Here is a 25,963-nt window from a genome sequence, read left to right as displayed (position 1 = left end):
TTTGCAGGGCATACACAGTCCGTTTCAGCTTTGCTTTTGATGATTTGTTGTGCATGAAATTTGTGCAGATTAGTGGGTGGAATGAGGAAGCTTTAATGCTCTACCAGCCTTTAGTCTACTCCTTATTAATGCTTTCCAAATAATGCCACCTCTTCCCTTTCTGTTGCTACAAAGGACTAAGACATAACTGTTTCCATACTTCTATAGTGTAGTTCAAAATGAGTACTATTACTACTCCTGTGACCACTTCCATTACTCAGGTAACATTTACTCCGGATATGCCAGACATGTCCCTATACACATCTGTATAACAGTCTTATTTTCATATAAGCAATTTTACAAAAGGCAGGAATTGAACTCAAGTCTAATTCTATAATTCTACTTCTTATTTGTAAAATTCTTATAATGTAAGTGATTGATCATTTCTCTGATCTATATAACCTATCAAAAATGACACAAGGCTTGAACCCATCTATCAGGCAACAGTCTATAGAGCTACTGGTGAGCGAGTCTGCCTGAAGGGCTTTCCTTTTCCAGTCAGGAAGATCCTGAGCAGAGGCACAGACTCGGCCTGCCTGACGGTAACAGCTTCATCGGATGGGCTTTCATTAAGAGTCATAACGGCCGCTCAGCAATGCCTGACTTCCCAAAGTCAAGGTAGTGCTGGTTACAATGGCACCATGTTAAATGGTTAGGAGTCAGCTTCTGTTACTCCAGGCACATGACCCAGTAATGACTAATTATGATCAGAAAGCGTCTCTATGAAAACACTTCCAAATTTGAAGACTATCTGTGCAATAAGGGACTTGGCTCTCGTGAATAAATGACCCTCGACTGGGATGGCCATTCTCTCAGGCCTCTCTTGCTCCCCGGTGTGGAACCTGTGGGAGACCTGCAGGAGCTGTTTCACAGGTATGTCAGAAGGGAGAAATGTGTGGGAGTGCTTCAAAACCTGACAAGTATCATATTAAGACAACATAAGAATAAAATGATAACATGACGGTAAAGACAGAAATAAGATGTGTTGGAAAAACGGTTTAGTAGTTAAGACCACCCCTACTGACTGCACTTCCACAGGACCTGAGTTCAGTCCCCAGCTTACAACCACCTGTAACTCTAGCTCCAGGAAATCTAACATCCTCTTCTGGACACACTACTAAAAATAAAAATAAAATAAATCTTTTAAAATGAGAGAAATTATAGAGTTGGTATCCTGTTAGTAAGTTAATGGTGTCTCATTAATTTGCCAGTGTCCAATTACTGACATTATTTTCGTTCCATTTCTTTACTCATGGAAAAGGCAAGGGGTCTAAACAAATTAAAAGCAAGGCAGAAAAAAAAAAAAAAGTGGCTGTTGCCAGCCAAGTTAGCTTTTCCAAGTAGGTCTGAAGCTAAAATCATTGTAACATCATTGGTACTGTACTTGCTGTTAGGTAGAACATCATTCATTATGCAGAAAGAAACTTCTGGTGTTATATTGTGGCCAAGTGCAGACAGAGAAGATTCAGCATGAATTGGAGGCCCTGCAGTTCTACAGAGGGTCCTGAGTGTCAAGTGAATGTCTGTAACCTTCTCAAGACCAAGAGGAAGAGCAGAGCTGCCCAAATAGAGGTCACAACTTGTGTCCACAGGACAGCTCCCGACTCTTATGGAATCGCAGGGCTGACTAGCATCCCTGATGTTTACATGAACTCTGCCTTCCTGGCAGGACAGACGAGGTCTCTGCACATGGATTACTTTCTGACTACTGGCTGAGTCACCAGGTTAGCCCAGGAGTCCCCATCTTGACCTGGGAAATAAATAGCAGGAATAAGAGAAGCTGCGCAAGCCCTACATGAAGCCTCTCTCTGCCCCTAAGTAAACGGCAGAGTGGGTCTCCAAAAGGAGACAAAGGCCATTGGCTCCGTTGGCTTCTGTCTTCTTCCAGAAGGAACATGGGCTTACATGTCATAGAAAAATAGATGCTTTCAGGTACCCAAAAATCAGTAGTAGTAGACTTGACATTGAACAAGCTACTATTCACTTTAGTATTACTTGTGTGTGTGTGTGTGTGTGTAACTGAGAGAGATCAGCTAATGAATACAATTTACAGATTTTGATTAGATTCCTCTGAAGCTATACACTTTTAGCATCCAGTGTGTGTAGAGCTTAGTTAGAGAACTAAACTTAATCTTTGTAACCACATTACAAATAAATGTCACTTAACTGCCCCTCGGTTTACATCCGAGACAGACAGACCTCCTGGCTTCGTTTACCTCGCTGTGCACTAGGACCTTGCTCGGACAGTGCCGAGAATGACACCAGCTTACTTTTTCATGCTTGTGTCTCTCCTTTTCTTTCTCTCTCTTCTCTCGCTCCCTTTTCTCCTTTTCCTTCTCCTTCTCTTTCTTCTCCTTTTCCTTCTCCTTCTCTTTCTTCTTCTTCTTCTCCTTTTTGTCCTTTTTCCTTTCTTTCTCCTTGGGCTTCTCTTTTTCCTCAAACAGTTTTTCCGGGAGCATTGGCGAGAAGGCCGGCAGCATGGCCGGGACCCTCACTGCTGCAGGGCTGAATAGAGGCAGTGCCATTTCTTTTGGGGGCAACACCAGCTGCGTTGGAGGGGCCTTTATCTTGTCTTCTCTGCTTTTTTCTTTAAGCCTTTCCCTTTCCCGCTTATCTTTCTCCCGCTTGCCTCTTTCTCGGTCTTTCTTCTTGTCCTTATGCTTCTCTCGCTCTCTCCTCACGATCCCATCTTTCAATCGCACTTTCGCATCAATGTCTTCAAACTCTTTGATTTTAAACTTATAGGGATCGGACTCTTCGTCTTTCATCAACTCCTTCCATGGGTACTTAACCTCCTTTCCAGCTTCCTTCTCCTTCTCCCTCTCTCTCACTTTATCCTTCTCTTTGCTTTTTTCTTTGTTTCTCTCTCTCTCCCTCTCTCTGTCTCGCTGCTTTTCTTTCTTTTTCAACTTAGTCTTCAGTTCTTTTTTCAACTTCTTCTTCACATCCACGGAAGGTGGCGGCTTGGCTTTCTCCTCATACCCCTTGTGCAGAGGTTCAGGAGTGGGAGGAGAAATGGAGGGAGACGAGATATAGGGGAAGGTGGGAGGCATGTTGGAAGGGGCTCCCAGCTTTGCCTTCCGTACCACCTCATCAATAGAGGCATCCATTGTCCACGAGTTATCCGAACTGGAGGTTCCACCAGAGAGAGGCAGAGGAGTAGCGAGGGACTTAGTAAAGTTATTGGAGGAAGTGGAAGCTTTCGGAGTGGTGCACTCTGACACTGAAATCCTCTTAGGACTCGTAAAAGTGTCTCCTTCGGATTCTGATCCAGAAGAAAACTCGAAAGGGTCTGGCTCCCGCTCTGCACAGGCTCGTGCAATCACAGCATCGATGGAGTCATCGATGGTTTTGTCTGTCACAACACCTTTTTTCAGCTGCATTTCAATGTTCAGTTTCCCAGTTTCCGGGGGCGTCTGTGTTGGTTTCACTGGGATAGTCTCCTTAACAGTTTTTTCAACCACCATAGCTGAAGGGGTCCTATTTGGTGTTTCAGGTCTGACAGGGGGTTGGGGAACATGGGTTACAATCTTGGGGCTCTTAGGACTCTTGGGGCTCTTAGAACGTCCAGGTGATTTCTTCTCTTTGGGGATGGTTTTTGGTGACCGAATAGGACTTCCAAGCCTTGCTGGTGATAGGGCAGCCTTGGGTGATTTAGTTTTCTGACCGGGAGAGCTAGCTTTAGTCTTTGTTTTCGGTGTAAATGGTTTTGTTTCTAATGGCTTTGCAATTGGTAGTTGTGACTTTGCAAATGGAGCCAGCATGGGGGGCTCTGGTGATGGAGGGGCCAGATCCGTACTGTCCTGGACATGCACAGGAGAAAGCATTGGTGGGATCTTCTGTGGATTTATTGAGCTGAGAGGTTCTCGTGCTTCTAACAACACAACATCTAGGGAGTCCCCTTTAGAGTTCAGGAGTCGTGGGCGCTTCATGGAGGGCATTTCTTCCACTTCAGGACTGTCCAGTGGCCTCTTACCCAAGAAGTTCTCATCATTGATGACTTCCTCCTCCTCCAATTCATCATCTTCTTCCAAGGGCACCTGCATGGCTTCTGCTGAGGTGCCCCCATCAGTGGGCACCTGTTCCTCTTCCTCCTCTGCAAAGGGAGAAGAGGGCATCATTAGAATGGACAGAACAAACAGAACCTAGTCTTCAAATATCACTTCTTGGAAGGAAGAAACAGAATCTATTGAACAATGAGTTCTCCTAGGTCTTCCCAGCCTAGGGGTAAGCATCCAAAGTGGCAACAAGGAGGACCAGTGTCCTAAAGCTATTTCCTAGTCTGAGAGAATACTGACCTCCTACCTTCCAGCACTCACACAGCCCTCAGTAACAGAGCAGTGTTCATGCCTGCTAACCTCAGAGATGAAAGACATACTTTTAAAAGACTGTGTATGCATATGTATGTTTATGTGTATGGAAGCCAGAGGCTGACATGGGATGTCTGTCAGGTGCTTTCCACCTTACTTTCTGAGATAGGGTCTCTCACTGAAACTGGATCTTACCCATTCAGGGAGACCTGGGTTATGGTGGACTACATACAGGTCCACATGCTTCTGTGGCAAGCATTTTACTTGACTAAGATATCTTCCCAGCCTTATGAAAAAGACTTGTACAAAACATTTTAATCTCTGTACACAACTTGGATTATAGGCATACCCACTTGGGATGGCAGCACAGTATAGTGTGGCGAATTTGGCTCAGACATCTGAAGCTGTGTTTAGTTAGTGTCTGGCCCTACAGAGTGATGGGCCTTAGGTAATCTTAACCTCCTTGAGCAAGTTTACCGACCTTTCAAAAGGAGCTGATGTGCTTGCCCTGCCTATTTGACTTGCTTCTTATAAGATCAGATTCTGTCTTCTGCCCTGAAATATTAACTAAGCATACAGTGCACGTGAGAATGGCTGAAAGAACTGTATGATCAACTTCTGACCTAAACTAGTGCATGTGTACGGTACACAGAAAGGCAACTGATACCATAGGCAAATGCTCCAGGAGTTCACAGCAGAGAGGAGGACTCACTGTCCATGGGGAAGACTTCTGGAACAAGGCAGTGACTGGAATATTGCCAGGAGTGCCAAGGTCCAGGATGAACAGTTAGGTGGTAAAAAGGAGGACTCGAGACACAGGAAGTGTGCAAGAACCACGGAATTAAAAAAAACAAACCACGGAATAATCTGTCTGGAACGTGACGAAGGACGCGGCAGAACGAATGAAAGCTGAGTAAAGCTGTGTCCACATCACGGGGCGTCTGTACTCTGCTAGTTCACACTGAAGTGTGTCCAAGAGCATCTCCATCCAAACACACGGTGGGCACAGTGGGTGGTGCCAGACCCCAAAAGGAGGGGGCAGATGAGGCATGGCTGACACAGTGTAGTCAAGAGTGAGGAGGAGTCTAGACTAGAAAATGGCAGCAGACGGAAGCAGGAGAGGTAAATGACATTCTTTAGTCAGTGAACATGCTCAGGTATGAGATGAAGGAGTCAAACACAAGCCCACGGCTATAAGGTCTATAATGATCAGGGTCATCATTATCAGGAAGATGAACGGAGCGCAATGACTTTAGCTCAATCCCAGACACAAAGCTTGAGGAACTTTTAGCCAGTGGTGTTGACTGAGTAGCTCAAAAATATACTGAAATTCCAAAAATCAGAGTGGGATGTGAGAGGCTGCTGTCGACACTGAAACCATAGTCGATGAGTGGGATGAAATATGAAATGCGGGTTCAGAATCCTAGGGAATAACTGTGCAAGGATAAAAGGAACAATGAGACAGGGAAGATCGGACGTCAAAGAGCTCAAGGGACCAGGGAGTGTTGAGAAGAAAGTTAGAGGGAGAGGCAGGGCTTGGTGGGTGAGGGTGCTTGCCCTCAAGACAGATAACCTGAGCTTGAGTTTAGGGCCCACATGATTGAAGGAAAGAACTCATGTCACAGACTGTCCTCTGACTTCCACATGCATACTGTGGAGCTCGCGCGCACGCACGCGCACACACACACACACGGGGGGGGGGGAGCGCTAAACAAATGAGAACAATTTAAAGGGTTTTGGCTTTAACAAATGGAAGCCTAGTGGGTAAAGTCACTGCTCAGAGATCAAACGTCTCAAAGGCGTTGAGGGGTGAATGGGTGAGGTGATGAAAGTGACAGACGACAGCACTCTATAAACTGACACAACATCGTAACTGCCACCATGATGGTGGCTTGACACCGCTGCCACCACCTCTCCAGTAGCCAGCAGACACGGGAGTCAGTTCAGACCATTTCTATGTCCATTTCCCTCCTACCTCAACTTGTGAGTACATTGCCTGAGCATCCTCCTATATTCCGGTTACACACAAAAAATAGACAGCCTAGAGCTGGGCATGGTGGTACACACCCTTAATTCCAGTACTCAAGAGGGAGAGGCAGCCAGATCTCTGAGTTCAAGGTCAGCCTGGTCTACAAAGTGAGTTCCAGCACGGCTAGGGCTACACAGAGAAACCATGTAGTGGCTGTTCCTGGTTGTCAACTTGACTCTATCTGGAATGAACTACAATCCAGAATTGGAAGGGTCACCTGTGATCCTGCTCTTGAGGCGGGGAGATACAAGTTTCTGACCTGGATCTTGGCATGGAGACTTTGAGGCAAAGTGGCTATGAATTCCAGGAGCTTAAGGCAAGGAGATCTCTGAGTTCAAGGTCACCTGGGACAAAGCAAGACCCAGACCCAGACATGGTGGTACCCACTTTGAGTCTGGGACACACCTGCTGGAGATTTACATAAGGACATCGGAAGAAGGAAGAGTCTCTCTTTTTTGCCTGCCTGCCTGCCTGCCTGTCTTGTGGGACTGAGACACTGCTAGATCCTTGGACTTCCATTCACAGCTGCTGCTGACCATTGTTGGAGAGTTCGACTACAGACTGTAAGTCATCAACCAATTTTCTTACTATATAGAGACTACCCATAAGTTCGGTGACTCTAGAAAACCCTGACTAAGACAAACACTGTCTGAAAAAACAGGGGGTGTGTTGGGGTGAGGGGTGAGGGAAGACAGCCCAGAGTAGAAGGTCTGCAGTGATGGGCCGATAATGTTCAGATAATGTCTAAACACTGCCTCCTTTCCTGTCTATAAAAATGGCAGGGCAAACATCATTTGCTTAGCTGCTAAGAGGTAAACCTGTGAAAGATCAGAAAGAACATTGCTTAGAATAGTCTCCAAGGGCATACAGACTTCAGATTACTTATTAGTGGGCTGCAGATATAGCTCTGTTGACAGAGTTTTGTTTAGTATACATCCTGAGTTGGATCCATCCCCAGTAATGCATAAACCAGGGTATTTGGGAGTTGGAGGCAGGAGGATCAGAAGTTCAGAGTCATCCCTAGCTAAAAAGCAAACTGAAGGCCAGGCATAGTATATGTGAGACTGTCTCAAACAACAAAAAGGAAGAGTTACTAGTATTACACATCTTTTTTCTTTTGTTTCTATGCTGGGAACCAAACTCAGTCTCATGCACACCATACAAGCACTCTAATCACTGAGCATATACCTAACCCTCTATTTCCCTGTTTCAAAAAATCCCTTTTATTCTACAAAAGGTCACAAATCTAAAGATAGCAAGGTAGAAAGAGGAATGTTTTGGCTGGGTAGGAAAGAGGCCTGTAGACTCCTTTAAAGCATACATTGCTCATTCCAGAGGCTGGTTTGGGCCCTCATTAGTTCTCAGAGTGTGAGTCCCCTAGTGTGACCTTGGGAGACTGGAGGGGAACATATGAAAGCAGTCCCTGGGAAAGGTCAACTGAAGTCTCCCACATAAAAACATGTTTATAGTCAGAATAACTGCAGTATTTGTGCTTTCCTTTTCTCACATTACATTTACTTGTTTTTGAGAGAGAGAGAGAGAGAGAGAGAGAGAGAGAGAGAGAGAGAGAGAGTGTTTGCATATGTGTATGACCTTGAGGAGGTCAGAGGACAGTTTGCAGGAGTCAGTTCTCTCCTACCATGTGGGTCTTGGGGACTGAACTCAGGTTGTCTGGCTTGGCGGCAGGGGTCTTAACCAGTTGTGGCATCTTGCTGGCTCCCAAATTTGTATTTTCAATACGAGGTGTCTGAAAGTATTATTCTACTAGTGTGTGATCCTATCAGATTGACAGTGGCAAGATGCTGCCAGGTGGGTATGAGAACTGAAGAGAGTACTCAGGTTTAGCTAAAAAAAAAAGTAATAGTTTCATGCAAATACATTAGAAAATATATAGGTTTATTTTCAACTTAGATCTCAGATAACTCATAAAAGCCTAGAAAACTAATAATAGTTATTCACGATAGTAAAACAATGCAAAGAGCCATAAAGTTTTATTCAAAATTCAAAGCAGGGCCTGTAAGTGAGAAGGGGGATTCTGTTTTATTAAACTCTAGAGATGTTTTACTGTTTCCTATCTGTGGAAAGGCATTACTGTGGAATCTCCTCACTGTCTGACGGAAGCTAACTAGTACACAGAGTCTGCCACCTTCCTCCAGCTCAGTAGTTGGAGTCGAGGGATGAGGTGTCTGCTGTCCACATGTGTGACTTAATGGTGAGGGGCACCAGTGTGAGGGAAACTACCAAGGGGGGATTTAAGGAGACTCTTTTATTCCTCCATGTTTTCTTCCTTGCTTCAGAAGACGTTGCTCAGCAGTGTAGACCTACAGTAGAAGACCAACCTTATGCAACTTTGTGGAAGAGGTGTAAAAAAGGAAAACAAAAATCCACACACAACCACGGAAGAATGGGGTCAGGGCAGAGTGAACATCCAGTGAAGTGGCTGTCAGCTTTGCTACCTGTTCCAATAACCCTGCCTGCCCCAACACTGTACAGAGCGACTGGGCAGACTTCCCAAAGATATCTCAGTAAAAGAAGCCAGTTCCAGGTAAGTGTTTCATTCTCAGCTTGCTCCAGAAATCCCAGGGGCAGGGCATCCTTTCCTGCAGGGTCAGAATCTGGCCGATGTTAGATACAACTCTGTGTTTATGTGAGAAGTACTCTTAAGGAGGATTTGTTGGAACTGGTATCAGCAGTGTCCTTTATTGAAGGATACCGCGTCAGAAACTTACATGTCTAAGAGAGAAAAAGAAGACATCAATCTATCTGCTCTCCTACCAAAGAAGACATATTAAGAATCTTAATTAAGACAGGGTAGGAATCCTCAAAAATATTTCAATGTCTGTATAAATGTTCACGGCTGCTAACAATTTAGTTTGCACACTGATTCGCTAAGGTGTGAAGTCCACATAGTTCTGACAGAAAGCACTGACAGCGAGAACACAGGAACCCCTCATTCTCCCACAGAGCTTCCCACATGTGCTGACACAGTAGGCTCTTCACCGGCCCTAAAGACCCCCGTGTTAGAGGATGGCCCTGACCTCCTGATGAACTTCAGGAGTGGGACCCTCTAAAGGAAATGTGGATCTTATGTCTCTTTGTTCTCTGCTTTTGTTTCCTGGGTCATGAGGTCTGCAGCTTTGCTTTGCTATGTGCTCCCACCATGAGGTGCTGCTCTGCCACAGGCTGAAAGCAACAGTCAACTGACCCAGAGAAATCTCTGATATCGTGAGCAGACCTAAGCCTCTCATTTTGATCCTTACCAAAGCATTTGTTACAGTCAGTGGTGGGAGCTGACTGACATATCTGGAGTGGAAGTTGACTGACACATCTGGAGTGCCTCGCAGCAGCATTACAAGAGAAAATAATAGGAAGCAATATGGATGACGGAGCAGAGTCTTTTAAATTATACAAAAGGAAAACGCATAAACAACAGCAATGTCCATCTCTTTAACATCACAAATGCTGAAGAGGGCAGGACAGTACAAACTTCACTGTGATTTTCCTTCCTTGACAACACAAATAACCACCAGTCCCCACACTTCTCCGAGGAATAATGAAAAAAACATGCTGCTCCAGCAAACAAGACAAGGAGGTTTGAACACACCGCAAGGACTTGGGGATGTTAATTCTAAGCTATGATAAATATTGACTTAGAACAAAATATCGTTTTAACTAGAACAGTAAATGCCTTTAAAGAAACACTGTAATCTAAAAAGCTAGTAGACATTAGGAAAAAGAGGAAATTGTTTGCACATGGCATGAAAGCTTTTTATCTCATTAACTACACAGACGCATGCAACTCTTAACTGCAGTGGCCTGTTCTCCAACTAGGCAGAAAACACACTTCTGTTTTTAAACTTTAACTAAAAGGACAATAAAATGCTACCCACATATATTCCCCCAAATTAAATATATTTAAAGCTACATTACTTGTGTGGAATCTTTTTAAATTTTAGATTGGTTCTTGTTAGGTTGCCTAGGCTGGCCTCAAACTGGTAATCTTCTGCCTTATTCTTCTAGGTTATAGTGTTAAGGGGTGTGTTAATATTACCTTTATCAGCGGAATTATTTCTTTTTTTCCAGTAAAGACTACCTTCCCATTTGTTGGAGTCTTAGATGTACTTATCTTCACGAGTTCCTGGAGGTGACTCAATGACTCAATTACCTGCTGTGTGTCAGTGTAAGCAGTTCTGTGCTGGACTAGGGGTACAAGGTCAGATGAGCAAGCCCCAGCCTCTGACCTTCGGAATCACCTGTATCCTTGATGTGTCAGAGCAGAGATCTGAACACGGGACACAGAGAGGACAGACAGCGAGTGGGGATGGAGATGCCGACTAGAAATGGAACCATGCTGAAACTGAGGCTGGGTTTTCCCCATGGACACAACTGAACTCAGCAGAGCCCATTTAATCTCCCCAAGACCCATTCATCTGCGGAATAGAAGCATGGCCTCTGAGCCCTGATGAGGGGTTAATGTCATAACTACTAAGGACCTCTCGATACATAGTTGACTATGCATAAGGAATGACCTGAAGGGCAGACCACAGCTCGTCTTGAAAGATCAGGACACAAGGCCATTGGAAACCCAGAATGGTGCTTAGAACTCTACTTCGTTATGGCTTTGGAGAAAGGTTGGGGCTTAAACTGTTGCTTTCAACCTTGTGAAGGACAAAGAAGCTAACAAAGGCTGTGAGCTTACTTTTGGGGGCCAACAGGACAGAGAAGATGGCACGCAAATGAAACAATCTGATGGACAATGATGGTTAAATAAGTTAGGGACACGTGGTGCTGCTAAAAGATCAGGTTCAGAAAGAGGAGCAGTGACAGCCAAACTCACTGTAATCCATCTCAACAGTTTATCCCTTCTTCGAGACTAAACATTTTTAATTACAACTATATTGCTACATACAATATTTTAAAACTGTCCTGTCTGTAATTGAATCAAAATCAGAACCCTTTTAACACTCAACTTAACACATACAAGTGGGTTTGTATTTTTAAAAAAATTAACCTTACTTAAAAAAAAATTACTAACGAAGACAAGACAATTAGGCTATGACAATTCATAGAGTACAGCCAATCAATGACACGATAAATTAGCAATAGTGAGGATGTGTTATGAATACCTACACACACACTGACCTGTAAAAAAGCCCCATTCCACTAACATTCTGCACAATAAAACCTAAAATGGGATCTAAGCCAACCAACCTGAAATGACACCTAGCATTATAGATGGCCTAATCTATATGTTAATACTGTTGTATCACATAACTGCAGCAAGACCAAGATAACAATATGACTCTGGGGTTTCTATGGCTACATCCTGGCTAACGGGCCTGAAAGCACTGGCTGCTGACACCACACAGGCTTTCCGAGTACTTCTTTTTGGTTATTTATGATATGATTTATGATAACGACAACATCTCCTATTTTCTTTCCTCCTCAGATACAATAAATTGCTATCGTTAATCACCCTTCTCTGTTCAGCTAGGATTACAATAGCATAATAGGCCCAGCTATGGTAATATTGTGGATTTTTTACAAGAAATAAATACAAGTAGATCTCCAGACAATGTCAGTATCTTTAATATTTTAATCATCTTCCTTTAAGTCTTTCAGAATAAATTTTGCTACAGCTGAGACCCCATATCCAGAATGGAAGGCCTTGATGTGAATCAAATTCATAATCAAGCCCCACATACTCACCACTCGCCATGTCACAATTCACTTAAACTTGTCACACTGGAAGGCTGCCCACAGGGCACAGTTTTTCCAAGACGAAAAATAGCAGTTGCCTCTTCTGGCTTCATAGAGCCTATTTTACCACTGTTCCCCAGTCCTACAAGACAAACTAGCTATTCATCTATCAGAAAGAAACTAGTGGAGGAGAGTAACCATCTTGCAGTCATGGAGACACAGATCACAGCCTTTGCCTGTGGCTGGCTGCGCGGTCTCCTCGTCTTTCTGAACTACTTCCTTTTCTGACAATGACAATCTGTGCTCAAAGACAGCAGCACCTATGCAGCTTTTGAGTAACAGCAAAACAAGGCACAGATAAACACAAACAACAACAAACCAACCATGGCCCAAGGCCTGCCACATGGCTCAGCGGGTAAAAGGGCTTGACATGCAAGCATGGCAAGAGTCTCTTGGAACTCAGAGTAGGAGAAAAATCAACTGCAGGAAGCCTCTCTCTTCCATCAATAGCCAATAAACTAATCTTAAAAATAGAACCCAGTCAAGTGTTTAATTCATAAACTCAACTGTAAGAAACGAGAGGTTCTTCCCCTCCACAAATGCATCAATGGCCAATACAATGCTAATGAAGACAGAAGCCTATTTGAGCCTGGGTGGCCATCTGACTTGCACAGCTGGTCAGGGGTCAAAGGTTGGCAGATGTGACATAAGCAGAGGCTTGGAAAGCACTGTCCTCTGGAGCTAGCTAGTCCTCTTGCCTGATGGATGATGAGAACAGCAGAGCCTAGGGCACTAGTCAAAACACCAGAAACGGAAGGGAGGCCACAGATCACCAGCTGAACCACAGTCATTTGAGTTAGCCTACGTAGCCACATCCAGCAGAATTCCACAGTTGGGCCAACCTTGGCTAATTGTGAATCTGCAACATTGTGAGTAATAGAGCTGCTGTTTGAATGCAGTAAACTTTCAAGTTCCATGAAGTAACATTTTGACTACATATTTACACATATGTGCATAATGAGCTCTCATTACCAACATCATGCCAGTATTCACATTATCATAAACAACCAGCTGTCATCACTTCTATAATCTGCTGTAAGTACTGTTCCTATGGAATATACAGAATCCAGTTCCTGCGAATCTCTGGTCACATTTTCATCAAACGATCGATGTATAATCTTGTCTTATGTGCCTTCCTTCCCTTTGCTGCCACTACCCCTCCTCTTCATCTTCCTCCTCCCTCTGTCTTTCCTGCTGGTTGGAACTCACCTCCATCCTTGTTCCTCAGCCCCCTGAGTGATGGCATGCAGAGGCATACCCAGCAACATGCAGTCCACTTTCGGATCTGACTTAATACACATTGGAGAGGAACCCTGCACTCCCAACAGCAGTATAACCTGGGCTTCACAGGAGCTTACCCCACCTGGGCATATTTTCTGTAAGGTACGTCACAGCCTTTGAGCTTAAGGACAGTAGGCAGCACGCAGCGCTCTACAAGAGCCACCGACTTTACATAGAATGTGAAAAGACACTTGTTCAGTGAAAGCAGAAGGATGGTCAAAAGCAGTCTGGAGTGACAGGTAAGGCAATACTTAAAATCAATTAATTTATTATTTTAAGTGTGTGGGTTGTGTTGGCAGTCTCTATGTCTGTGCACCACATGTGTGCCTTGGGCCCACAGAAACTAGAAGAGAACATCAGATCCTCAGAACTGGAGCTACAGAAGGTTACAAGCACGCGTGTAGGTGCTGGGAATCAGTTCTGGGTCCCCTGGAAGAGTATTCTGAACTGCTGAACCATCTCTTCAGCCCCAGTAGTTTTTTGGAATGTCACTGAGTACTCTGGGGTTAAAAGTGGCTGTAGTGAGTAGGCAAATCCATGAAAACAGAATTTGCAAGTAAAGCCCAACTGCTTGTTGTATCAATATGACTTCATCAGTGCAACAAAAGCAACTTAGGGGAGGAAGGCTTTAACTTAGGCCACAGTTCCGGGTTAGTCATCATGATGGGGAAGGCAAGGCATTTGAATTGTGGTCAGTCAAGAGTGATGACCACAGGCACGCTCGTGCTTGGCTTACTCTCACAATTCTTACATAGGCCAGGACCCCTGCTTGGGGAATGGTAGGTCCACAGTGGGTGTGCCTGCCTCCGCCCACTTTAATCAACACCATGGACATAATCCCCCACAGGCAAGTCTAGAAGCCTGTCTCCTATGTGACTGCAGGTTCTATCTAGTTGAAAATTAGAACTAAAACCAGCCATCACACACTTAATGGTGACATACCTGGATTAGATGTTTGTCCAAATTCAAACAGATACATTTTAGATTAAGTCATGGAATATTCATACAGAGTACTCTGCTCAAACCACATGAGAAAAAACATTTTTTCCCCCAAATTCTAGAACAAAGTGAGGTCTTTTACGTTCTGTTTTTCTCCTGAAGGAACACTTGTCTCAGCTGGGCCTGCTTCTCTCACTCTGCAAAACTCAAGCTTAACAAGCCTTTTCTGGGTGTCTTACAGACATTATAAGGCTGCTGCTCATTGGTGTCATTCTTGTTTATTTCCCCAGCTAAGACTCAGAGTCAGGAACTAACTCACTACCCACTGTTAACCATAATAGCTACAAGTGGTCCCAAGGGATGTTGATGGCCAAGCTTATTTCTCCACCTTGCGATGGTTGACAACTGAGAAGTGTTCAGGAGAAACCAGAATTTGGGTTTTGAGATTTGATCTTTCCCAAGCAAGTGGTCTGTGTAAGAGACTTGCTATTTAGAGCCAAGTACACAGAATCCAAGGGCTCTGTTCTCACAGATTTACTAGGAGAGCAGAGGTAACAAATAAACAACAAGGCTAATTCACAGTGATTAAGGGCTAGGAAGCCAATAAAATAGGCCAATGTTTGTGGAGAGGGACAGGCTGGTGATAGAATCACCAAACAAGTGATACCACAGCTGTCACCAGACAGAGTAAAATGTGACCCTGGGTGATGCTCGAACAGACATGCCAGGGAAGAAAGAAGGAGGGTAAAAGTCACACGGTGGTGCCAGAGTGGCAGCACTGGCTGGGCCGTGGGGAAGGGAAGAAGCTACCTAGAGAGTGCCTGTAGCCTACAGGGAGCCACTGGTCAGCATTAGCAGTGCACTGTCACCTGAGGAAGGAAACCAGCTGAGGAGGAGGGCAGAAGAAGCTGTGGGCAGATCTTCAAGTGCTCACTTTTCTGAGAACAAGAAAAAATAAGACACATGAACCTACCCATGTTAAACTCTTAGTAGTGTGAGCTGATTGGTCAGACTGAACCACCACAGTCAGCTGGAAATCCATTATTAGATGATACGATATAGACACAAAGTCACCAAGCCAGTGTGAGGAGCCATCGATTATCACAAGTTGCACACGCTGACCTAACTTCATGAACTTGACTACAGAGCTAGAGAAGGCAGAGGGTAGAGGGCAGAGGCCAGGGCACCTCATAATTCCCGTGGAGAGCGGCTGTCTATTTCCAGGACCACATCTCATTCTGTCTGAACAGCTAGCGAGCACAGCATGGACGCAAAGCCACACCTACACTGATGCTGTCTGCCACTGCCTCTACATCTTCACAGTGCGCTCTCAAGGATGCAGTGTCTGAACCGCACCTGAGCCTAACACTGTCTCAATGACCTTGACAAAACTGAGGGGAAAAAAACCTCAAGACCCAGGCTTTAAAGTTATTTTAAAATTAACTGTGAATAATTGTCCCATAATATGAGTTTCTTGATTAATTGCTTAAGATAAGGTCTCTTTTCCTTTGTGGCCTCCTGGGCTCCCTTAGTTCCCACAATCACTTTTGTCTCCTCCTTCTAAGCCCTGGAAGGCTAAGAGAAAAATCAGAGATATACCAATTCCATCACTTGAGGATTAGTTGAAAGATAGCCCTCCGAATTCCAGCCCTGCCCACCGTGTGAGCGGTTACTCAATAACTACCACTCATCAAGAGAAAGCAAGAGAAAGCTCAGTGTTTTCTGGGGCTCACGGCTTCATCAGAAAAAGTCACAAACACTCCGTCCTTTAACACCTCAAGTCGACGTGCTGGCCACATGAGAAAAAGAACCACTCATTTTTACTGCAGTTTGCTTTTCTGATATTTTTTCCTAAACAAAAATCAAAAGCTAAAATGAGAATAATTAGTCTTTTGATGGTCTTACTAACTAGAAAATTAGGACTCTCATTTTTTTTTTAAACTAGCTCTGTCTTACAAAGTCAAATTTTTGCATAATTTAATGGAAAAATTGGCAGGAATAGCTCTTCCATCTAATTTCAACAAAATTAGCACTCAGCCACCTGAAATGTTGGCTGCATTCCAGTGTGTTTATTCAAAGCAGTAAGTCAAAAATAAAATTGACAAGTGTGCCTAAACAAGTTAGTTTCTCTCTCCCCAACTCAAAATTGTAAGAAATGAGTGAAATTTTCAAAAGTATACTTTATGAATAGATTTACAATTTTCCATTCTTCTTCTTCTTGCACATATTAACTGCAGACAGAACAAGAAAACCCCTATTTTCAATGTACAAAGAACTCTATTGTAATAGTTTGAATAAGAAATGTCCCCCTCAGGCCCTGTGTTGAACGGCTGGCCTCAGCTGGTAGTAGGATTGTGGGAGGTATAGACTGTAGGAGGTCCAGGGTTGGGCCTTTGAAGCCAAAGCCTCTCTTAGCTCTCTGTCTGTTTGAGGTGAGCAGCCTCTGACACACGTTCCTGCTTGCACACCAGCTCCTCTGGGCCACAACACCCTTCCTACTATGGTGGACTAGAGCCTAGGCAACTCCAAACTAAGCCAAACGAGGCTCCTTTATGTTGTCTATGACAGATGTTTGTCATTGTAAGAATCCAACTAATGCTGGCAACCGGTACTAGAAAAGTTTCATTGTGGCTGCAACTAAACTTAGCCACAAAGCTCTTAAGGCTTTGGAAGTGGGCTGGAGGAGACACTTGTTGAAGTTTGGATCAACAGACTCAGAAGACTGGGATGCCAATGGAGACGGGGGCAGTGCAGACAGTGCCTGTGAAGCTTCGGATTCTGTGGGGAACTGGACTAGCATTCATGTCACATCCTGGCATTTGTCTATTTCTCCTGTGTCCTGACGCTCTGAGGAGATGGACCCATTAATCTGGTCTGTGGAGTTACTGCACTGCTTTTAGCGAGGTTTATAGTTAAAGTTTGGGAGCAAAAAAGCACTGCAGAAAACCTGAAGCTTGTCAGAAAGGCCCATGCACTGGGGGTGGGGAAGAAAGTGATGGTATTAAGAAGTCAGGAACTTCAATCGTAGAAAAGGATAAACTCATTTAAAGATTTACCACCACGCTCAGCTGCCCAGGCACACAGAAACCACTAGAACAGTAGTCTCGCAGTAGTTGCTGGGTTGAGAACTGACTTCTGGAGAACAAACAATAAAGAAGAACTAAGAAGTCAAAGCAACCACTCAAGGAGAGTGGAGGCATTAGCCTGTGTTTACAGAACATGGTCAAACTACCCACAACAGTGGAAGGGACAGACAGGCAATCAAGTGCCAAGGCTTTCTGGTCTGCAATGTTTTGATTAAGGGAGGAGATGGGGGCTTATGGACAGGAAACCGGGAAAGGGGATAACATTTGAGATGTAAGTAAAGAAATATATCTTAAAAACAAAACAAAACGGGCTGGAGAGATGGCTCAGTGGTTAAGAGCCCTGACTGCTCTTCCAGAGGTCCTGAGTTCAATTCCCAGCAACCACATGGTGGCTCACAACCATCTGTAAAGAGATCTGATGCCCTCTTCTGGTGTATCTGAAGACAGCTACAGTGTACTTATATATAATAAATAAATAAATCTTAAAACAAAACAAAACAAAACAACAACAAACATTTTAAATTAACTGTTGCAATAGTTAGCTTTAACCTTCAACTTGACACAACCTAGAGTCACCTGTAGAGAGAGTCTCAGGAAGTGTGATGGTTTGTATATGCTCGCTAGGCCCATATAGTGGCACTATTAGAAGGTGTGACCTTGTTGGAGTAGGTGTGGCACAGTGGGTGTGGGCTTAAGACCCTCACCCTAGCTGCCTGGAAGCCAGTATTCTGCTAGCAGCCTTCAGATGAAGATGTAGAACTCTCAGCTCCTCCTGCACCATGCCTGCCTGGATTCTGCCATGTTCCCTCCTGATGATAATGGACTGAACCTCTGAACTTGTAAGCCAGCTCCATTTAAATGTTGTCCTTATAAGAGATGCCTTTGTCATGGTGTCTGTTCACAACAGTAACTAAGACAGGGAGAGATAATCTACACTGGACTGTGATACTGGTTTGTGTTATAACAGAACTGTCCCAACAGTCTTCCTGATGGACCTGTAAAATGTAAAGCAGACAGGGCATGTCTGTTGAGGGAGTGTCTTAGTTAGCTGGTAAGGAGACATAGCCCACTGTGGATGTTATATTCCCCAGGAAGGAAGTCTGGAACTGGCTAAGAATGGAGAAATCAAGTTGAACACAACACACAAGCATGCAAGAAGCATGAGAATGTTTCTTTCTTTCAATTTCTGACCATGGGCCTGAGGTGAGCAGCTGTTCTAAGTTCCTGACTTGAATCCCCCATATGATGGGCTATGACCTGGAACTGTGAGATGGAACAAATTCTTTTCTATAAGGTGCTTTTTATAGGAATATTTTACCACAGCAACAGAAATGGAGGATAGCTCCAAGATTCACAAATGTAAAAACTGCAGTGAAGAAATGAAAACAAACAAGCATGGCTCTCGCCTATTAAAACACTGGGTTTGAATCCCACATCTCCTGTGAGATTACGATGGGCATAACAGAACATGGGCCAGCCGGAGGGGACGCACAGTCCACAGTCACCCCAACCTCTCTTGGGATCTGGGTTTGCATGGCATGGCCTCTCCAGGATTTTCTGAGGTAACAAGAAGCCACGAGTAGGTTGGCTTCCTCTGAGAAATCACAATTTTACTTTTAGAAAGGGGAAGCTTATTGTTTGATATTTACAGTCCCATCAGGATGACTGAAGGAACACACAATGATGCACAAGCAGTGTTACATTAGCCAGAGAAATACATTTAAATCTTTTTCAGGTTTAAAAAAGAAAAGAGCCCTGAACTATCAGAGGGAATTCCTCTGATATGCACACATATGCCAGTGGCATTTAGTTAAAGCTCATGGGTTAAAGTGTATCTCACAAATGTTTACCTTAAGTATTTCCAGATCAGTAATATTTATCAGTACATTCTATGCAGGAAAGCTCAGTGAAGGCTACAGAAAAGAATGTATATACTGTTGCGGATGGCTGCTAGATTCCCCCGGACTTTCAAAAGTATGAATTATAAGAACATAACTAATAGAACATTATAGGACTTAATGAAAATGTCAACCTGTCACCTCCTGAAATATCAGTGAAGTGGAGCACATGACTCTCTACTTGTGGAGCAAGACACTGACCTTAGGACAGACATGCCTGACCCTCGAGGCTGTACTCAATTGAGAAGTAACTCAAATGAACTAACTACCCCCACCCCAGTGCTCCAAAGGAATATTTTTCTTAGTTTAAGGAAGTAGAATAGTGCTGATCCAGCACAGTGGTGTCTTTCTGCTCTGCTGCTGACGACGTGCCTGCTCGTAACTGTAAAACTCGGCTGCCTTATTCATCCCTTTCCTTCCTTTCAACACTGTTGTCCAGCTCAAGTACCTTCTACTAATGAGTGAGTCAGTCCTTCTACTAATCATTTCTAGTGATTATATGAGAATTTACTGAACATAGTAACAGGAAAAGGCATTCATCACTTGAACATCAATGAAGCAGGAAGACGACCTAGGACACCCAGAATATAGTGGGACAATCAAAGAAGACACACTTCAGCTCTGGCCACACTGTTCAAAGGTCACACTGGCCTGATCACTTTCTCACCCAGCTACTCGTGTGTGAGTGTGTGTGTGTGTGTGTGTGTGTGTGTGTGTGTGTGTGTGTACTGCAGCTGTCTTCAGACACACCAGGGATTCCATTACAGATGGTTGTGAGCCACCATGTGGTTGCTGGGAATTGAACTCAGGACCTCTGGAAGAGTCAGGGCTCTTAACTGCTGAGCCATCTCTCCAGCCCCTCCCCCCACCACTCTTAAACTCTTGATTATTGGTCCTATCCCAGTCTCATCAAAATGCTTTTCCATGGTCTTCTGTACTGTATCTCCTCCCTCCTTCTTCCTTCTCTTTTCTTTGGCTCTTTTACAAATGTCGATTGTGTTGCCTCAGACTCATTGAGTATCAGGATTCCATGTTTATAGCATGTACCTCTACCCCTCAATGTTTCTAGAACTCCTGACTTTCCCACTTCAGCCTCCCAAGTGCTAAAGTTGCAAAAGTGTGTCACTGCCCTTGAGACTCATCTCTAATAGCACTCAGCTTCCTGCTTATTCCCTGCCAACAAGTACTAGATCTCCCTTCCTGTGGTGGCGTGAATAGGTATGGCCACCATAGACTCATGTGCTTGAATGCTTGGCCCATAGGGAACGGCCTTGTGGGAGGAAGTGTGTTACTGTGAGGGTGGGCTTTGAGGTCTCCTATGCTCAGGCTACACCTAGTGTGGAAGCCAGTCCCTTCTGCTGCCTCCAGATCAAGATGTAGACCTCTCAGCTCCTGCAGCACCAGTGTGCCCACATGCTGTCATGCTCCTCTCCATGATGATAATGACCTAAACCTCCGTAAGCAACCCTCAATGAGATGTTGTCCTTTATAAGAGTTGCCATGGTAATGGTGTCTCTTCACAGCAATGAAAGCCTAAGACACTTCCTCTTTCTTGCATTCTCTAATAGTATGTTTGTAACAAACATTTACTGTGTGCATAGTCCATGCCAAGCCATCAGGGAGGGGCCAAAGAGAGAAAATACATTAAAGCCAGCAATGATTCCATCTGGTAGGCAAAACACAGCCAATTTGAAAGACTTTTCAGAAAAGGCCTGTCCTTAGTTGTCTTCCAGTAAGCCTCAGGAGCAAAGGGCGAAGCTCACAGCGCGCCCCGCACAAGCCTGACACAACATTCATCCCTTTCCTGCACTTCGGCAGCCCCAGTTACTTAGTGTCTTGTGTTTCCCATTAAATCCTAGCCACATTCTGTACTGACTACAACACTTTTCTCTCTGTACACGGTTGTGAAACGACTTATTTTATGAGAGATACCCCGAACAGTTTGTATGAAGCCCCTCTTCCAGTCAGAGCTGAGCGGTCATGGCACAAATCCCCGCTAACTTTATGAGCACTCGAGCATAGATATTTGTCTGCATCACCCCAGATAGTAAATGCAGTTATGGAGAGCAAAGCCTGGGTTTTGATTGAATTCACCTTTGTTTTCTGAACCTTTCAGCTCAGAACTATAAATATTTACAAGATAGTAATATGTGTGTGTGTGTGTGTGTGTGTGTGTGTGTGTGTGTGTGTATGTATATAACGCTAAGCATACACTAGGTACTGAATGCCTACTAGATTCCGCTGAATTTAAACCACATCATCTGATAGTTTCTGGGAAGAGATGCTTGGGAAGTGAATGTTTTCAGACAGTGTGTGTCTAAACTGTCATGAGCTGACAGTTTGGCTGAAGACATGATTTAAGGCAGACATTCCTTTATTCTATGTCCTGATGCTATGGTACCACTGTCTTCCTCCTGTCCCTGTCCTCTTCTCCAGCTCCCACCCCAAGCCCCACATTCTGAACTGCACTCCTGCTAATCTCTCATGTCTACTCATTTCCCAGTAATGTGCCTTCAGGAACCTCATTTTGAGTAAGAAGCAGTCTCAGCTCAGTGATAGCCTTACATGACCCCTGAAGCTCTCTTTTACCCATGATGTGTTTTACCCAGAGACTTGTTGGAAGTGGAGATATTTGACAAGTCAAGATCAAAAAAACTAATACTGAAAAAAAATATTCCTGTCACAGGAAACTATCTAGCAGGAGATTATGCAAACATCATAAAATGAAGATCTCCTGCCCAAAGCAAACTTTGGCATTGCCTAAGAGGTTTTGCTTAGGCTAGTTTTGGTAAACGTGTGTTGTAGAGGTTTTAGGCTCCTCTCTTATGCTGCCTAAGAGCCCAGTACATTGACCACTGGTGTGTGAATCTCACTACATGTAACCTCACTGCTAGCCGAGGCGGTTTAAATGCAAACTGCCCTGTAGTCTTGGCTATTTAAATGTTGGTTCCTAGTTGGTGGTGCTGTTTGGGAAGGCTCAGATGGTGTGACCTTGTTGGAGGGGGTGTGTCACTGGAGGTGAACTTGAGTGTGTAAAGGCTGTGCCACTGCTATTTACTCTTTCCTCTTCCTGCTTGAGGCTCAAGATGCGAGCTGTCAGCTGCTCCTGTTGCTGGTTGCCACAGTGGACTCTCACCCTGGAACTATAAGCTCAAGTAAACCCTTCCTCCTGCAAGTTGCCTTGATCATGTGTCTTATCACAGCAACAGAAAAGTAACTGAGACACAAGCCTTGGAGCACGTTGTCCTTCACCTCGACATGGTGAAAGCCGCCGTGCACCTCTACTCTTCATGTATTTTACTTCTCCCACATGTTTATTTCTAGTGTGGCACTATGATGAGTACAACGTGCCTTAGTGTGCATTTGCACTCCTTCATACATGTGGTGCCTCTGAGCTCTTTCAATATCTTTTAATACTGAGAATTTTGTTGTATTACTTCTTTGGCAGTTTTATGTCCTTGAGTTTGAGTGGGTCTCTCTTCCTGGGTTGATATCCTATAGTTGGCTATAGGACCATATGAATTAATTCCGTGTTTTCTGACACTGTGTCCCCTGTTAGTCTTCTCTTTATGATGAGTGCTCAGATTTTCTTAATTTTGTCTTCAAACTCTTCTGGGGAACTTTTCCAGCTCCAGTCTTTTTCTTGCTCTTTTACTGCTTGGTCCTACTTCTGCTCTTATCTCTCTGAAGGTGTGTGTGTGTGTGTGTGTGTGTGTGTGTGTGTGTGTGTGTGTGTGTCATGCCAGTGCACGGAAATCTCTCCTTTTCTCAACTCTAACTAATTGACATTTGATCCTTAACTACATAATCACAGCAACATTGACAGAATACATCTTACTTTGCAGTCTTTTTTAATTTACTTATGATTTCAATACCACAGGTAGGATGACACCATCTGCTTGTCTTGAAGTACGACTATCACACGAGTCAAAGACACCAACATCTCTCATCTTGAAAGTTCTCATTCCCCATTTACAGGCCTTGCTGCTCCCATGTGGAAGACCCTGCAGCTGGCACACAGAGATCCCAGCTCTAAGACTCTGCTCCTAGTACAAGTGCAGCTGCCTGTAGCTCCCACTCGCAGCAGCACTAGCTGAAGCAGGCGGCAGCCATCTTTCGTTCTCCCCCTGTCACTGGTTCCTGTCTAATCCCACCTTACTCCTGTGCTTTAGTGAGCTGCAGTCTAGCCTCAGGGTGATGACGCTATCCTCTGTGCAACTACAGTTTGACATTGAGTCGTGATCATAGTAAGACTGCTCCCTTATTTCCTTCCAGGTCCTATTTAATTCTCATTTATCAGACACCATTCTCAACAGCCTGGCATGCACAGTAGCCCCAGTACTCACTGGCACTTTAATCTAGGTTTTGTTCTCTTTCTTCTCCCTTTCCTCCTTCTCTTCTTCTTCCCCTTCCTGTTCTTTTTCTTTTTCTCTCCTCCCCATCTTTCCAGTTGTACCCAAGGCTAGCCTAAACTCTCTATGCAGCAGAAAATAATCCTGAACTCCTGATCCTCCTGACTCTCCCTCCCAGGTAGTAGGATTGCAGGTCTGTGACCCTATGTCCCAAATGTTACTTCCTCAGCATCTGTCGCCAGCCAGCAATGCTCAGCATTTTCTCCAGCACATAAGCTCTGTTAAGGAGAGACTGGCTTTGCCCACCAAGTACTTACAGCTTTGAACACAGTGCCTGCCTCCCAGGAGCTGCTAAGTGAGTGACTATGAAACAAGCACTAGCCAGTTAGCTTATTGCTACCAACAGCTCTGGAGGCCAGTAGCACAGGGCTCCACATGCACTGGACATTTAATAGCAGGTTTTCCCTCTCAAGAGCAGCACAGAGAAGAAGGAAGGACAACTGTGGCAACTGAGCTCCCTCTGACCCTACGGTGTCATCTCTTAAAGGCACACTTACTCCACTTCTCATTAGAGGAAAGCCCCGAGACAAGGCGTTTGTTTGTACTACTTGAATAATGTTTTCAGATTTACTTAGAAGTTCTCAAGGTGTCATTCTCTGAACCACAAAAGCTCTACTAAGCTGCACAGGAAAGTCCTATAACTTTTTGAGTGTCTAATTCTTCTGGACTACTCTGCAGTCCTGAGCTGTCAAAATCTATACTTTCTCACACAGTGTCCATCTGCACGCCATCAAAAGTGTCTGAAAGGCAGTGTTCTGTGCTTGGCGGACGTCTCTGGGCCTCTCTGCAAACCAGTGACACTCATTCTGCAGCTCTGGCCTGTGGTGCAGTGATGACAGCACGCTGTGACAGCTGCCAGACAGTGGCTATGAGAAGCATCTGGATTTCAGCAATGCTGGGAGGAAAAGTGCTTCCTCGCCCTCTATCACAGTACAAGAAAAGGAAGGCTTACGGGGTGCCCATGAGCTTGTGCTGGATACTAATATCTATCATCTCTCCCCTCCCTTTGAGGATTATCAGTAGAGTTACTCCTGAAGACCTAGAAGAGGTAGCACTGATGTGCATGTGTGTGTGTGTGTGTGTGTGTGTGTGTGTGTGTGTGTGTGTGTGTGTGTAGACACCAAGGACATTTTACTGACACCACTGCTCACACTGGAGGAGGGAGTGAACACACTCTTGGCCCAGTTCCGCTCTCCACTTTCAAATGAGGTGTCATCAGAGCTGGCAACAACACTTGGCCACTCGTCGGGCACTCATAGTCCCGCAGCAGGTGCCATGGCACTAGCATGTGGGAAAATGCGTAAGGTTGCTGGCACAAGGAGCCCGGTCCCCCACACACCTACGATCTGGAATTCTCTCCATGTGGTTGGTCACTTGGATTTCAGGGAATTGGCATTTTACGAAGCCAAATGCCTGTAGTGTTTGTACCCTCAGGGTAAATTTCTGGGAATACTTTCTGGAACAGTGTGTAAATACCATGGCCTACCAAGAGGTGAGGCAGCCCTGAAGACCCTACAACCCCTTGTTTCAGAGGTGCCAGCCATCCTGGTTTGCTGTAAATCACACCACCCCTTGTTTTAAGCAAGTTTCAAACACAAAAGATCCCAGTTTTAAGCAGAACTGGGATCTCTTCCAGTCTTGTTCCTTCAGTACCAAGTGCAGTCTGCACCAACGCTGGCCACACGTTTGTACTGCGGGGCAGAGAACAGCACTGGCAAAACTGTCATTTACATTTGGGATTACACCATGCTAGACATACACACATGCTTCTTCCCACACTGGCAATTCTGGTTGCACATTACAACATAAACCTGTGCCCTAATGGGCACTCAGTCAATCGTCCTCCTCCTTCCCATGTCTGCACTGTCTCTTATCAGAAAATGTGAGCCAGTACTTCAGCTGCTGAAGATGCTGGCCTCTTCTTGGTCGGTGGAGGCAAGCATGGTCAGTCTGCCTATACTCAAGGAGCTTTGTGTGTCTTCCAAACAGAAAAGCAATTTACCAATCAAGGTGAAAACTGCTACCATTCTAGTGCACAGATCTATTCTGTACACTCTCTAAACAGTATTAATGGCCATGCTGACTAACACAGGAACTTTTTATTTTTCAAAAGTACAATAATTGGATGAGAAAAGGAAGAAGTTAAGAGGAGTAGAATGAGATGAGATCAGTAAGAAAATACTGCAGATAATTGCATGATGTTTCATAT

General features: G+C 44.5%; 1 protein-coding gene across 2 annotated transcripts in view; it reads right to left on the bottom strand.

Moving 5' to 3' along the window:
• The window catches only part of Taf3 (TATA-box binding protein associated factor 3), a 152,892-nt gene that overhangs the window by 32,475 nt on the left and 94,454 nt on the right, over window positions 1-25,963 (bottom strand). For both annotated transcript variants that reach the window (NM_001271342.1, XM_006254228.5), the window contains exon 3: window positions 2,310-4,135. In NM_001271342.1, coding sequence (NP_001258271.1) covers window positions 2,310-4,135 — 1,826 coding nt within the window. The remainder of the gene's footprint in view (window positions 1-2,309; window positions 4,136-25,963) is intronic.

This window comes from Rattus norvegicus, chromosome 17 (genome assembly GCF_036323735.1).
Source record: "Rattus norvegicus strain BN/NHsdMcwi chromosome 17, GRCr8, whole genome shotgun sequence".
NCBI classification, from domain to species: Eukaryota; Metazoa; Chordata; class Mammalia; order Rodentia; family Muridae; genus Rattus; species Rattus norvegicus.
This window is presented reverse-complemented; position numbering and strand designations above follow the sequence as displayed.